This window comes from Daktulosphaira vitifoliae, unplaced genomic scaffold (assembly GCF_025091365.1).
Source record: "Daktulosphaira vitifoliae isolate Bord-2020 unplaced genomic scaffold, ASM2509136v1 Scaffold_5, whole genome shotgun sequence".
NCBI classification, from domain to species: Eukaryota; Metazoa; Arthropoda; class Insecta; order Hemiptera; family Phylloxeridae; genus Daktulosphaira; species Daktulosphaira vitifoliae.
Window position 1 is genome coordinate 15,419,549 of NW_026099576.1, and position 16,205 is coordinate 15,435,753.

At 25.5% G+C, this 16,205-nt stretch overlaps 3 protein-coding genes across 4 annotated transcripts; 1 reads left to right on the top strand and 2 right to left on the bottom strand.

The window, feature by feature from the left end:
- Nucleotides 1-314: 314 nt before the first annotated feature.
- Nucleotides 315-3,653, bottom strand: LOC126908422 (E3 SUMO-protein ligase PIAS1-like). Its single transcript, XM_050690469.1, has 3 exons — nt 3,521-3,653; nt 2,518-2,558; nt 315-2,075 (listed from the first exon to the last, which is right to left on the bottom strand). Exons 2-3 carry the CDS (start codon nt 2,545-2,547, stop codon nt 420-422), a joined length of 1,686 nt encoding a protein of 561 aa, XP_050546426.1. The 5' UTR covers nt 2,548-2,558; nt 3,521-3,653; the 3' UTR covers nt 315-419.
- Nucleotides 3,640-5,442, top strand: LOC126908426 (peptidyl-prolyl cis-trans isomerase FKBP1A). Its single transcript, XM_050690473.1, has 6 exons — nt 3,640-3,789; nt 3,928-4,022; nt 4,097-4,151; nt 4,263-4,310; nt 4,875-4,987; nt 5,047-5,442. Exons 3-6 carry the CDS (start codon nt 4,115-4,117, stop codon nt 5,173-5,175), a joined length of 327 nt encoding a protein of 108 aa, XP_050546430.1. The 5' UTR covers nt 3,640-3,789; nt 3,928-4,022; nt 4,097-4,114; the 3' UTR covers nt 5,176-5,442.
- A 989-nt stretch (nt 5,443-6,431) lies between these two features.
- LOC126908420 (centrosomal protein of 104 kDa) lies at nt 6,432-14,965 on the bottom strand. 2 transcript variants are annotated; one of them, XM_050690466.1, is made up of 17 exons: nt 14,774-14,965; nt 14,386-14,466; nt 14,079-14,243; nt 12,969-13,195; nt 12,724-12,895; nt 12,419-12,630; nt 12,110-12,354; nt 11,865-11,993; nt 11,679-11,805; nt 11,342-11,571; nt 11,127-11,264; nt 10,913-11,044; nt 10,316-10,529; nt 9,206-9,411; nt 8,932-9,074; nt 6,751-6,852; nt 6,432-6,632 (listed from the first exon to the last, which is right to left on the bottom strand). In XM_050690466.1, exons 2-17 carry the CDS (start codon nt 14,426-14,428, stop codon nt 6,496-6,498), a joined length of 2,622 nt encoding a protein of 873 aa, XP_050546423.1. In that variant the 5' UTR covers nt 14,429-14,466; nt 14,774-14,965; the 3' UTR covers nt 6,432-6,495. The 2 variants fall into 2 exon arrangements, with proteins under 2 accessions (XP_050546423.1, XP_050546422.1); XM_050690465.1 differs by having other exon boundaries at nt 11,865-11,996.
- Between the last annotated feature and the right edge of the window lie 1,240 nt (nt 14,966-16,205).

Consider the following 16,205-nt stretch of genomic DNA (forward strand, 5'->3'; position numbering starts at 1 on the left):
TTTATAACAACTCGAAATTTTCCTTGAACTTTATGTTATTAAGAGTACACTATAGTTACATGTGGTAATAATCCAAAACAATGTTATGATCCAGAGACCAACTTAATGTTATATATATTAGAAACTCGGAAAAAATAAAATTTTAAGGTAATAATTATTAAAAAACAAAAAATTTCGAAAAAACGATAATTGAATAAAATTATTGGATTTGTCATAATTTTCTTGACTCACTTGAATATATATATATATCAAACTTTAAATTATATTTTTAGATACTTCCTGTGACAGCTATAAAGTAAGCCATTAACTTCAAGTTTTCGTTAATTAAATTATAGTATTATTTATATTGGAATTAAATTTTTATAAAAATTTTTATTAATATATAATACATAATTTACAGTTTCACAGCTAAGCAGTTATTAGTCTAATGTAATAACACACAATACAGATCTTGAATTTTCCTTTTCTGTGTGATTATTTGTTCCAGGATCGGACATAAGATCTGGGTTTTTTGATTCTGAAATTGTAATATTAGGAAGATATCGAAAAGTATTCAATAAACTAGATGGCTCTAACAGTGATTTATCAGGCTCATCATGTAATGTAATAATAGGTTGATAATCAGAGCTAGTTGATGGTGGTGATGAACCACTTTTTACACTTAGATCTAATACTAAATCTTCATCAATGTCATGTTTTTTTGATAAATTATTAGGTTCAGCGTCTACAATATTTTCAGATTTTATAGATGGTTCATTACTAGTACAAGGACTATACTTAGAACGTTTACTTTTTGGTTCTTCTTCTAAATCAGACTCTGAATCAGACAAAGTAAATACTTCAATATTATTAGAATGATTTGATTCCATTGCTGAACTTTTTTCTTTTGGTTGTTTAACAATCCATGTTCCATCTTTTTGTAAAATGATATTATCACATTCATCATCTATTTTTGGACTTTGAACAATATCTAAGAAAAATCCATCAACTTCAATATCATCAAAATTTACTTTTTTTTTACAGAGTGGACAACTCCATGTTTGTTTTTGTTCATTCATTTGAAGAAATTGAATTGCATCAAAACATTGCATATGTATACAATTTACACCTCTTGCAGGCAATTCCATTTTTTTTTTACTTAATGGATCTTTAACTGTAGCTATCAATGAATCTACTCCCATGTCCTGATCATTTTCCATGGACTTTTTAATATTTTCTTTTGTTTTTTCAGGATCACGAACAGGTTTTTTTTTTAAATCTTCCAAAAGTTCATTCCACATAAGTCTTTGAGCTACAAATACACCAGCAATATATTCATGCGGCTCATCAGACCAAGTTATTCGCAATGTATTTTGTAAACAATTTCTTAAATCTGTTTGTTGTGTGATATCAATAGGGACATTGCATCGCCAAGGAGTTACTCCCGCCTTAGTAGGAATATTTAATGTTGGTAGTTTACATAACCGATCATTAACAGAAACATTAATGTTATAAGGTAATCGTTCAGTAACATTTTCATTACGATCAATTTGGGCCAATCTCAATATTATTTGTATTTTATATTCTTGTCTTGCTATGTTCCAAGATTTGACTATTGAATGTCTCACACTATCAGCGAGATAAAAGAGACCAGTGAAATTACCTTTGTCGGCCGTATTTTGACAATGCATAGGTGATAGTAATGTATCCATCATTTGATAGAAAGGTAAATTTTCAAAACTTGTGTCTGTGGTGGATGATAGTTCATTAGTAGTAGGAACAGGCATTGGATGTGATGGCTGAAGAAAAAAACCTTGTAGAAAGTTTTGCTGATGTTGAATTTGTTGAAGTCGTTGTGGTAATTGTTGATGCTGTCGTGTACAACTTGAATGTTGTGGTTGTCTAGAGTCATATATTTGTAAGATTTTTTGTTTTAAAGATCTAGTCTTAGAATTGGGACCTGTTAGAAGATTTAAAACTCTTTTTCGCAAAGATTGTTTGCTGCCCGTTTTGTTATGTTTAAACGATTCCAATATTATTTGTAGTTCATTAAGTCTTAGTTCATATACCAATTGATGAATATATTCAATATCAGACTAAAAATAAACAAAACATTAGTAAGTAAAAAAGTACAATCAAAATTAACATAAATAAAAAAGTAATATTTTATAAAACAGAAGCATATATTTTATTACAATTAAATGCATTTATTCATAATAGCTGATGAATAATTTATTAATAATACAAATCATGAAATAAAATAGTCAGTAGGGTAATATAATTGACATCTAATAATGATGATAATTTAATAGAAAATTAATTAATAACAATCAAATTTTTAAGTCAAAATTTATATATATCTGTAAGCCTAAGAAAAAGAAGCGCTTTGTAAAATTATAAATTCAAGAGAAATAAGAGAAAAGCTTTTTATATAATTTACATGATAGACAGAATAAAAATAAACATCAATTAAATTATTAAAATAACAATTAAGATATTCATGAAAGTCATTATTTTAAAAATAAAATTTTTACTTACTATCAATGAAGGATTTATCGAGTGTGCCATAATAATTGTAACTAAAATTTATTTAAAATAAAATTATTAAATTATATAGAAAGCATTTCAAAACTGAACAATAAGTTAATAAAATATATTATTTTAATATATTTAAAAATATATTAAATTGGTAGAACTAAAAGTGGAAATATAATTAGAAGAGGATACATATCACAAAAAACGGATAGAAAAATAATGGTCTCTTCAGTAAAACAACGATTATTTTTTTAATTTGTAAACATAGGAATAAATAACCACAGATCTTTTGCATTTAATCTCAATGCAAGATATCGAATTAAAAAATACTAATAAACTACAATCATTATTATCTATTCGTCAAATATACCCATCTAACTTATCTTGTAAATAAGATCTATTGAAGATTTAGCTATAGGTTATCTATCAACTTCAGAGTCGCCTGGGCATCGTGATCCAAATTTTAATGATAACTGATATAGGTCAGCTGAGATTCGTTTGCATTTTTAAGTGATTGAAACATATTTAATCTCATAGTTATTTCATATTTTATATTAATAAAATAATTAATTAAAAAAAAAAAATAAAACATTTTATTTTTTCATTTTTTATATTAAAGTGAGAAAATTAGTATGAAAATATCGTATTAAAATTACACTGGGGATTTTATGTTAGAAACATATAGCCATAGAAATACAAAGTTTAGATCTTCTAAAAATGTGGAAATTAACATTATCGAATAAATTCTTATAGTGAATATTATATTTAATAGCCTCCAAACATATTTTTAATTGATGTATGTATCTTAGACAAAAAATGTTAAAAATGTTCCCAATCAGATTATCCTACTAAATTTAAATGTATTTGATTAATCTATGGTTTGATACTTCAGATAATTTTTCTTATAGTTATTATAAATTAAATCTAAAATGTAGTTATTATCATATTATCTATAATAATTGAAACGATTCACAATTAGTGTTGAAATTAATAGAATATTTCTCACTTGAAAAAAGTGTTTGCGAATTAATGTATAATTAAGTTGGTTATACCGCATTAATTCAAGATTTTTAGTCTTATCATTTTCTCGGTAGTCTCAAACGAACTGACTTTTTTATGAGTATTCATTTAGTTTACAATCATTCATTTTTCTTGTTTTGGCCTCAAACAGTGTTATCAAAATAATTCCCTTCGTAATTGCTTTAAGGTTTTTCAATGATTATTAAGCCAAAAAAATATTTCTAATAAAGACACTTAGTAATTTCTCAATAAAATGTATGTAAATAATATCTTAATAGTATCTTAATGTAGTAGAAATAAGAATGGCAAATTCACTTTTTTGTAGCATTTAGGCATTCATGCATACACTGTATAATAATGATTCTATTTCTTTTGTTGAAATTATTTATTTAGTACGAAGTATTTAACACTGGAGGCGCTGAAATACTGTACTGCTACCCAAAAATTGAACACGCCTGACATCGAATTTTATACCGGCTTGCGTCAAAGTAATCGATTAGTGTCACATATTCCAAATTATTAAATATTTTTCCTTTAATAATTTTTTCCGAATTTTGATCAGATTTTACAAAATACAATTATGGGCGTTGACGTAACCTTTACAAAAGAAGGCGATGGTAAGTCTCTAGATTCTAATTAATTATGCTCAAACAATACATCTTAATGTCGGACATTATTAATCTAATACCTCGACGATATGTTTATAGACATAATTTAAATGTTAACAGGTGCTACTTTTCCCAAAAAGGGACAAACTGTTCATGTTCACTACACAGGTACGTATTTTTATAGAAGCAAATAGTAATTGAATTAATTGTATCTATTACTAATTTATTAATATTTTAATTATTTATGGATTTCTGAGAAGCATGTTTTTTAATACTGAAAGGTTAATAAATTTTACCAAGTTGTATCATGTTAATTTAATAGTATAATCTATTTTTTGTTTTTTTTATTCATACAAATTTATAATAGACACGTGAGTTATCTATTAATTGTGGACAACATTTACATGTTGTCTTGACATTTTATAAAATATAAAAAATATTTACAGATAGTTTAAGTTAAATACAATTTGTGTTAAATTATATACTTAAATAAATCACATTTTTAGAGAGTGCCAATATATTTGTTGGTTCTTTGCCATCAATATGCAATTGAAAGAATGTACAAATATGCTTGCAAATTTTTTCATTTTTAAAAAGTCTTCTATTTTCCCTAATATCTAAGTATTAAACTTAATAGTAACCATTTACAGAAACAATTCAGGACATTAAATTCTCTAATTTTTATCTTAATTTAATTTAAAATGCTTGTTTATTCAATGGAATTTTATTTAGGAACATTAACTGATGGAAAAAAATTTGATTCCTCACGAGACCGCGGTAGACCTTTTAAATTTAAGATTGGAAAAGGAGAAGTTATCAAAGGGTGGGACGAAGGTGTAGCCAAAGTGAGTTTTTATAAATCATCCAATTATTATTCATTAAATATGTATTTTTTACATTTTAGATGAGTGTAGGATCACGTGCTACATTGACTTGTTCACCAGATTATGCTTATGGTGCTTTGGGTCATCCTGGTGTTATTCCACCCAATGCTACATTAATCTTTGATGTTGAACTTATTAAATGCGAATAATTTTACATTTTTCTATGTAATAACTAATATTTATTTAAAAGAAAATCCATCTCTAAGACTGATGATAATTTCTTTCATGATCAAATCAACAATTATGCTATTTCTATTTAGTTGATTTTTTATTATAATTATTAAAAAGATTCAGTACCTCTCAAAGTATATTATGTTTTTGGTGAATGTTGTACAATATTACATTAACTTGAAAATAGTTGTAAAAAATAGACAAAGTTTCTAATTTTCTTTAAAATAAATCATACTTATTACCAATTCCAGTTTAATTTATTATACATTAAAACAATATGGAATATTATGGTCTGATGACCCCCCAAGGTTTATCATTTTAATACCAACAATATGATTGTACTCTATATTTTGTTTAAAAAAATAATTTTATTTAGTAGATTATACATATATTTTTTTAACAAATAATATATTTCAAATATATTATTTGAAAGTCTAGATTTGTTAAAAGGGTTTATTTTTAATGATTTTGAGCAATTTTATTATGGTAAAAATTTTAATTTTTCAATTAAATAATAAGAAATAAGATTTATTATGTTTTAAAAATAAAATGAAAGTTTAATACTTACTAGAAAATAATAAATTGATTTATATATCTTTTTAATATGGATGATCAAATTATTTGCTAACATTAAATGTAAAAATTATATTTTAATTGATAAGGACATTAAGTTTTTTTTCAATAATATAAGTTAGCAAATGATTACATATTCAGAGAAAAAATAATTTATTTACACTTAAGTTGTGATAATTAATTATTCTTAGGCATATTCAGATATTAGGATAACAGAAAAAATTAATTTTTTTATTTAATAAATTAAACTAAAATGAGCTTTAATTTTAGGCATTGGACAATATGACAAGCTTGAGATATTTTACCACCCTTATACATTTTTTATAAGATCGTTTGATATACATCCAAATTTCAAACTTTTTTATGGAGTGTATTGCTTTTGTTATTTATATTTTACTTAAATAATCAAAATACTTTGCTTAATGTATTAAAATAAAATACAGTATGTATAATGTTAACTTATTCTTTAGAATTAAAAATATAAAATTTACTAGATTTACAATTTAAAATAATTGTGAATGTGATAATACATTTTAATTGAATTATTCAGTCATTTTGTATATTAATTTATCTGTTAAGAAATCATATTACTTCTGGCAAAATTTCTAATTAAGAAAATAAGTAATGTTCTAGATTACATAAAAATTTAGAAATACAAACGTAAAAAGTGTACACAATTTATTTAAAAATAAAATAAGACTTTCTACTTAAATTTTATAACCATATCAACATTTTTTCAAATAATTTTTCCTAGGGTGGTTTTCACAAGCTGTTGGACCACCTAAATGTTTATTCCATTCTTCCAGATCACTTCCTATATCCACCATACATAATGGACATGTGTTACATATTGATTTACGTTCTGTCAGAATGAATATATTATTAAACTTAATTACTGATTAGATAAACTATAAATTATAACTAAAGTAAATTAACTGAATTAAAAATTTTATTAAAAATATTAAAATTTAAGTAATTACTTATACACGCAGGTCCCAACACATGATGTTCTAAAATATCATTTTTGACCACTTCCAAACATAAATCACATGTCGTATAATTGGTCTTACTATCGCAGTCTTCTGCAATCAAATATTGAGGAATTATATTATTTTATTAAAAAGTTAAAATAAGATTTGACGAAGAAACAACAATAACAGTGCACTCCATCTTTGGTCTATCAAGATCTACTAAAAAAATATATATTGAACGATAAAATAAGCAAAAAATAAATTTTGAAGTCTAAAAAATTTTTATGCATTTGAAAAAATGTTGGATCCAGATCTGGGGATCTAGACTATAATTTCTTTCATTATTTTAAGTAGACCGAGAACTTTTTTTGTTCGGATGAGCTTTATTAGGGATGTATTTTATATTACTTTTTAAAGTATTTAATATAAACCAGCGATGCATAATAAAATTAAAAATAAAAAACAAAATTAGTGTATTTTTATCTTCAAATTTATAACGTTTAAAGTATGATTTAATCATAATTAAATTTTAATAGCCTATTGTCCCTCATATGTTTCAGAGTACCTCAGCGAGCAACAAGAAATAATGCTCCATTTGTTGTCTCCCACTACCCAACTAATTATGCAAAAAATGAACCACTTAGGCGTCTTATGTCTAATGCCAATGTTGACCCTAATTTTTCATTTTAATTTTTGTATTTTTCTTTACGTTTAATAATGAATTTACATATTTTTAGTATATATCTTTGTCTATGTTACGATTACCTAATTTATGTACTTGTATTATTTGTAAAAAAGGCTTCTGCCCGTGAAATTATAAAATAAATAAATAAATAATTTTGAATACATTAATTCTTTTAAAAAAGTATTATCAATAAAACATAGTATAGTAATACAAAATAAAAATATCATGTCTTTTGTAGGACAAAATGTAATTAAGGTAGGGCAAGGAAACGTTATAATTATAACGCGTTTAAAACGAAAAATTTTGTCAAAATGTAACCAAAAAAATGAAAAACAAATAACCAAAAATATTGGATATAATAAATGTAAAATATTGTCAGTGTATAACATAATACAATTTATAACGTAAATAAGTACTATACATAATTCTTTTAACTTTAATTGTTTTTTAATGTATCTTTTATCATTTTCTACGACGACTAAGAAAAGTAAACCTATACATTAACTTTATGAATATGAAAAATATATTTGTACGTCTAAATTCACTGTATCTATTGCCATAAACTAGAATACTATTATTACCATTATTGTCTATTATATTTCATTAAACTAAGAGGGAAGCAATTTATTAAATAACGTAAAAAAAAAGGCAATAACATTATATGAAGAGTGAATGTGTCAAACGTTCTATGTGCCAAAAACATATTTGTTCAGAAAACACAAAAAACGATGGTAACATGGGCATGTCTCACATAATGAACACTATCTATGAATGAAATTTTGTACAAGTAAAAAATTTAATTGACATTTGAAACACATACAAGATTGTGGCCTTTGGTACATAGAACATAAATCAGAAATAAAACAATTTTTCACTTTTTTGGCACATAGAACGTTTGACACATTCACTCTTCATATATAGTGTGAGGAGACTCCCCTGAAAATTTTTTGTATACGTTACTGCATGTAAAACAGTTCTTATAAAAAAAAAAAAGAAAATACTTTTTAAATTTTATATTTTATAAAATTATATAAGAAAATAATAGTCTTTGTCCCTAATTATAACTGTTTATCGTAATGAATTATGTTTCGAGTTCTTAAACGTTAAACGTAAAAATGAAGTAACAACAAAAGAAAAAAATGAATAACATTAAAGTATTTGTTGATCCGATTAAAAAGTAAAAACCGAAAAAATATATAAAACTGATACAACAGCACAATTACAAATTTTTCTGGGAGTTTTGATATTTTTAAAATTTTTATGAAAAAAAATAATGAAAATAACTAATTAGAATTACTTTTGGAAGGCGGGTACAACCACTTCTACCAGTTTGGTTAAATGAGATGGTAGCATAAATAGAAAAGTAATATGATCATACAGGGTTTAAAGCACGGGCAATCCAGGCGATTACTCGGGGCGAGATTTAAAAATTTTTAGTTATTAACATTATTAATCAAAACTTTTTTATAAGGGAATCTAGTTTTTAAGGAATCAAATTATTTTACTTAGCAAATGATGGCGTAATCCCATTATTTCAATTACTTCAGAGCAATGTTCACATCTCATTAATAGTGGACAATATTTCCAAAAATGAATGTTCAATTCTTCCTCCGTAAACAATGAATCCTCTTTACAAAATGTGCATCGACTGTAAAAAGAAAATATTTTTGTATCAAATATGACATTGATTAATATTGGCAATGGTCCAATAACTAGTGCTCTTATATCTACAACTATCTTAGAAATAAATTTCCAATTACTAGAAAAATATATACTTACTGGCATTTTAAGAAACCATTCTCACTACTATTTCCTTGGAAATCATTTACACTGGCTGAAGAGCTTGAGCTTAATTTATTGGCATCATTAGTGTTAGAACCATTTTTAGTGTAATCTTTATTTTGAGAATAGGATGAATGGTTTTCACTTGTTGATCTAACTAATTTGCATGGGGCGTTATTATTCGTACTCAACTCACATCGTTTCTAAACGTATTAAATTTATTATTAATTTGTATAAGGCTAACAAAAAATTCGTCGTTTCGTAGGTGTTCTCGAAATCCAAGAGTTGTGTATAATTAGTGGCGTATTTTGGATTTTATAATTTTAGGGTATATTTTAAATAAAAAAAAATTTTCTAATACCTTCTTTAATATATCAAAATTTAGATTTTTTTGGGCCTCAAAAATTATAGCACCAGCATTAAATACGTCAAATACCCACCAAAACATCTCTTATTATAAATATATATACATTAATATATTTTTAATTTTTAGCCTTATAAATTTGATTATTTTTTATTCTTTCAGAACTAGATCTTAAAATAAAGTAAAAAGTAGGGTTGAGAAATAAATTTAGATATAGTTTAAATAAATTTATTCCGGATTATGGATTGAAAAAATGTTCTTAACTCTATTAAAAACTAGTGATGGGCATTTTCGAATATTTTAAACAATCGAATAGTTTTAAAAACTATTCGAATATATTGTGTAACTAAAGAATATTTTTACTATTCAAATAGTTTTTTAATTACTATCGAATAGTTCGATAGTTATTATTCGATGTTTCCCATCACTAGTAAAAACCATTCCATAAAGCATATTGTTTAGAAATGTTTCCCATGTAAATAATCTGTTAACAATTGTTATTTGGTATTTCCTGATTAACTAGTTTAATATAACAAAAATAAAAATATTTCTTATAATTTTTAATGAATGTCATTATGCCTATTTTAATGTTGGTTGCATTTTTATATAACTGTTATTTCTACAACTTATCAAAAAAAAAATATGTGTATTATAATTGTGTCTGAATGGATTGAATAAAATTTTAAGTTTATCGTCGATGCAATTATGTAGGTGACTCATAATAGTATAAAAAAAATATTAACTTCTATATCAATTCGTGTAAATTCTTGCATTAGTTGTCTGTATAAAATATTTCTTCTAGTGATTTCGTCATCGGGTGGTAATTGTTTTCGAACAAATCGTGGATTAACTCTGTAAACGTGTAATAAAATTCTTTCTGCTGCTTTGCGAACGGCTTCTGTTGGATGATGAATAGCTGACATGCTAAATTCGCATAAAGAGCGACACGTCATTCCACTGTTTAACACATTAAATGTATTGTTAATTATTTGTTTTATATTATACTCATTAAATTGTAAGGTTTTCTAAAATAAAAATTGTATGTTTAACTATTTAAATGTCCATCACAATGTCAATTTTTACTTAAAATCTAAGAATGTGTTGATAAATAACTATAGTATTTAAACACATAATGTAATTTTTTGTGTTATTATAACAATTTTTAAAATTGACAGTGTAAGTGTAGAAAACATAAACATGTTCATCTAGGATGAAATGTAAAAAAAATAAATGATCTCATGTGGATCATTCCCCCTCTTTACACCACCATTTGTGATTAAAACATTCTAATATTACAATGTTTATATGATATATTTAAAAAATACAAAATGAGCAATTACCTGTTCTTATCTGAAGATACGCCTTGGCTTACAACTAGTTGTTCTGTCATTTCCAAGCGACTTAGTATTAATCTTGGGTGTGTGTTTCCAGTGAACAAACGGGTAAGATGTGTTTGTATGATATTTAGATTTCTGTATAAAATATTATTTTGGTTTTAGTCAAACATACTATGCGTTCTTGAATGTATTTGATTTATTTATCAAAGATTTTCACCTTATTTCGGGCACGTCGGCTATACTCAAAATCGTGTGTATCGCAATGTTGTGTATTCTTGGAGTAGTATCGCCAGATTTAGCTAGTAATTCCGGAAGTAAAGTCTCTACACTTCGTGACACTTCGCCGGTAGATACCCTTATTATAGACATTATCAATTAAAAAATAAAACTTATATAATTTTTATAAAAAATTCTTTTCGATTAATGTTTTACCTTCCTGGGATGAATTCAGAAAATATAAATCGTATAATATCAGCAGATAAATTATACACTGCAAATACTTTGTCTCTTAAAGTGCGATGAAGTAACTGAATTGCAGCTCTTGTCATCTTGTTAGGCGAATGATGAGAATTATCGTTGGCTATGGAATCTTTTATAGTACCTTCCATTTGTTTTAAACCTTCTACTTTGTCAGAATATTGTTTAGAAAAGAAATGTTTAACCTAAAAATTAAAATTTTTTTTTAGAAAATAAATAATTGCTCAATTGGTATTAACTTTAAAATACATGTTAAAACTCAATGTTTCCCTCTAACACAAAAATATATTACCACTGAGAGTCCGAAAACAGCTATAGGGATTGAAACTTGCTTTTTGTCCCTTTCACTCAATTTTGATGAAGCCAAACTTCCATTTAATTGCGCAGTGTTTAAATCCTGATTATGCTGAGTTTGGCAACTGAAAACGCATATTGCAGTCATATATACAGCTAGTATTATAAGTGTAAGTACACTTACAATCTTTGTGCAGGAATGGCTTGTTCGTCGTATGCTTCGTAACTTGTTTTATTTAATTTGGATCGAACTGGTTTTGGTCTTCTAAATGATATTGATTTAGATACTAATGTTTGTTGCATTTTTGGCGATCTGCTACGAACAAATTATTTATATTAAGTTAAGTATCACTTTATGTACATTTATAATAGTTTTGGAACTTATGTCTTATCAATAAATTTAGATCAATTTGCAGTAGAAGTAATTACCTCTCTCTTGGACTATTTTCAGGGTAATGAAGCGGTGACACAGGGCTATGATAGATATCTGGTTCATCTGGTAATTCAATATCAGATTTTTCTGGACGGAATTCTTGTTTCGATTTTTTGTCATCTGTATCTTTAGATAAAATAGGTGGCGAAATTATACCCATTGACTTAATTGATTCACCGGTTATTGAGTTTGGAGTCATTCCTACTAAGCCATCAGGCTCTTCATCGTTAGCCGTTAAAACCTATAAAATATATATATACATTGAATTTTAAATTACATCACATTTTTTATTTGTTTTTTCATGCCCCGTTTTTTTCTAAAAGTTCTTCTATACAGTTTTCGGTTAAAACTTGAGATCTGTATTCTTCCATTTGAACTTTTTTCTTTTTTGCTTTCGAATAGTCTTCATTTTGAATGGCTTGGTTTTTCGATAGCTCTAATTTTCCTAATTTTTCACCTGCTGTTCGCAGTTCAGTCATTGCTGCTTTTAATTTTCGAGCATATTCAAATCTTTCATCTGTATAATGTAAGTAAATGATGACTTGGTTTTAGAATTTAGCTTCTCATAAATGTAAATACTTTCAAAATAGACAAATATTAAACATTTTACCTAAGACGGCTTTTGACTTCCTTTGTTCTAGCGATCGTATAATAGAAGCTATTTGCTTATCTACATACATTTCAAATGCCAAATCATCACAAATTGAGCTTTGTACATATCCATTAACTTGTTCTCCACTGTTCAGTTTTTCACCAAAAACTTGTACTCCAATTAAACTTACCTAATGAAACGCAATAATTTTTTAGTTTTTTTTATAAAATAAAATGAATCAATATAAGAATATGCAATTAAACCTGGTTAAAACGATTTAAAGTGTTTTGGTGATTTTCGTATAACATTAGTTTTATTAAACTAGTTGGACTTGCTAATGGTAAAGAAATCGTTTTTAACTCTCGACTTTTTACTTGACCACCATCGTTGTCATTTAAAGTAATATAACCTAAGTATTCAAAAGCTTGTGAATTTAAGTTATCCACTTTGACACTTTCTTCTGGGTCAATCCATATTTCTATTTTATTTGCTAAAAAAAAATCAAATAAAATGAGTGATTATTTAAAATAACAAATATTTATAATAAATATCATAAAAATAAGTGATAAGGATCATAATTCCTATTAATTTATCAGTCTCCGGGCTGATCAAGTTATCACATTTTTTTCAATAGCCTATTTAGCTCTTAGCGCCCCTAGGCTGTCATTCTCCCATTACCTAGTTAACAGTATTTCGTTGATAAATATTTTAAGACGATTTTTATTTATGTTCAAATTTTACTTACAGTATTTTTTAAGAATACGGGAAAATTGTTAAACATTTTTTTAAATAAATTTAATAATTATTATGAACTAATAATACCAATAAAGCCATATCCCAAAAAATGTTGCCCTAGGCAACGGCATAATTAGCCTAAATACGTTACTGATTTTAAATTATTTTTGAAAGTGTTACGTTAAATTAGGTTAAAAGATAACTTATATACAACTTATACTTGCATGTCTTTCTTTTTTTTTAATTTAGTTAAGTTAACTAGAAGAAAAACTTTACCTTTATTTTTATATTATTGTAATATGTTTAATTTAACATGTTTAATATTATTGAAGTTAAAAAAGTAACGTAGTTAAATTAAAAATTAAATCTACTAATACACTAACAATTTATTTTACTTAATTAAATTAATTTAATATTTTAACATTTTAACATGTGAATATCGAGCATTTTAAATCTCAATACATAATTTGTTTATAAAAGTGCGAGTATATAAAGTTTAAAAATTTGTCATAAAGTAAAAAAAAAATTATTGATAAACAATAAAAAATACTTGACCAATTTATAAAATTATATTCAATTAATAATATATTATTAAAATTGTCATAATTTTGTTTGGAAAATTTTTGTAAAATACTTACAAATTAAATATTGATGAGATAATATTTGAATTTGATAAATTATAGTTGGTTCTTCAAGCTTAAGTATTAATTCTTGTGGATACTCACAATTTCTGGAAGACCTCCATCCTTTAACCGTTGGGCCGTGATGGTTAAGTTCAGAACTTAAGTAATTTGTATCTTCACCTTTAAAACATTTTTAATAATGTAATTAGATTAGTAATTATATTATTTTATTTTATTTTACTTTTTTGTCAAATTTTAAATTATTTTTGGGGTATTATTTGAAATTAAATAAAAATGATAAATATTTGTTGAAAATTCTCACTTGTTTTATAAACTATTGTAAACTCTACTTTTCCTTTTGACATTATTTACTCGTTGAATTGTAATTGCAAAATAAGCTAACCTAATAATAAAAAAAACTGATTATAATAAATTAAGTATAACTGACTTTAAAATGCGAGGAATAATGAGAAAGATAATATATTTCTTTAACATTATTTAATAAAGAAATTGAATTTTATACATTATAATAAAACAAATGAACTACAGCTGATATAGTTAAGTAAATATTTTTCTATAAAAATATAATAATTAATAAATATTAGTATAGAATATGTTTAATACTTATAAGTATAATGTACAAATAAAATTTTGACATGTAATTTTTATAAAAAAAAAAAAAATTAAAAAAATTAAAAAAATTGCTGTACCTGTTTATAATTTGAGCGGCATTAGACTTTCGTCTGACATAGTTGAATTATTGTTCTTACTTTATAAAAGTATTCATTATTTTTATATTGTACTTTTAGTTTTATTTTACAGTTTTAGAAAATCAATCAATTGTAAAAGTATACCGATAGCACGCAACATGTTTTTGCTTACTACTTTTTGCTTCGTTCTATCATTTCTTAAAATGCTTCAAAATGCGTTTCTTTAGTTTTCCGTTTGGTGCGCCTGTAACGTTTTATGATACTACAGAATGTACAACTGCAAAAGCAAAAGGCAATCAATAAAGTTCGCCACTACACTGATGCGCCCTTTTTTCGAAGGGTAGGAAATGCAATACAAAATACGGCGTCAGTAAGACTGTTAGCTTTTAACATTACATTAACAAAGTAATACTTTTTTGACAATACCTTTGATAATAATTGTTAAAATTTCTATTTTTTAATATAGGAATGTTATAATATACAAATAATATTTCAATAAAAATAACAGTATTTTGATTTAGACTTCACTGTTTTAAGTCCACTGCAAGTCAGAATTTGAACAAGGAGGTTATCATTATGGCAATTTTGACTGATTGTAGTGGCGTCATTTTAAATTGTCATAGAGTAGAACAATAAACTTATGGCCTTTAATTTAATAAAACCACTTGTTTCGCCTAATAAAGTTAGCTCATCATTTATTTTTATGTTACCAGTGTATGCTATTCATTAAAATAAAATTATGAACATAAATCTTTTAATAATTTCAAAAAATAAAACCCAACCCAGCACAGGGGGGTCGCGGCACAGTGGTGACGTGGTATAGTTGGATCAAGTATAATGATATCTGACAGTGATTAAAATCACTATCAAAAACAAACGCTTCGATGCAAATCTTTAGATAGTGTTTAATTTAAAAAAAATTGGTGTTTTATTCCAAAAGCTACTTGATCTGCTGGTTCCTTATTAATATCTCGATTAAGATAAAATATGTCGAATGAAAAAGGGTTTATTAAAAAATATTATTTCTCATAAAAAAATTGTGTGGAGCCATAAACTTTTCAATAATNAAAAAATTGTGTGGATCCATAAACTTTTCAATAAGTTATAGCATTATAAAGTTAAATATTATATAAATAATAAAATCGAGAATTTTCACACGAAAATAGCATTCGGTAGCCATTTTCGCCGTGAAGACAAGTCCAGAGGTCAAATTTTTCTTTTTCAAATTAAAGTAAATTACATTAGCTTTAATTCAAGATACATATAAAAGTGTCAGACCTTCTGAAACATTTTCAAAAGTTAAGTTGAAAACGTTAATTTTTTGTGAAAAAGTTGTCATTTTAAATCCCCTCCTGTGGGCAGAAAAAAGGTCAAATTTACAAAAAAAATATACCAAATGATAGGTAAAGACATCAACCATCTATATAAAAAA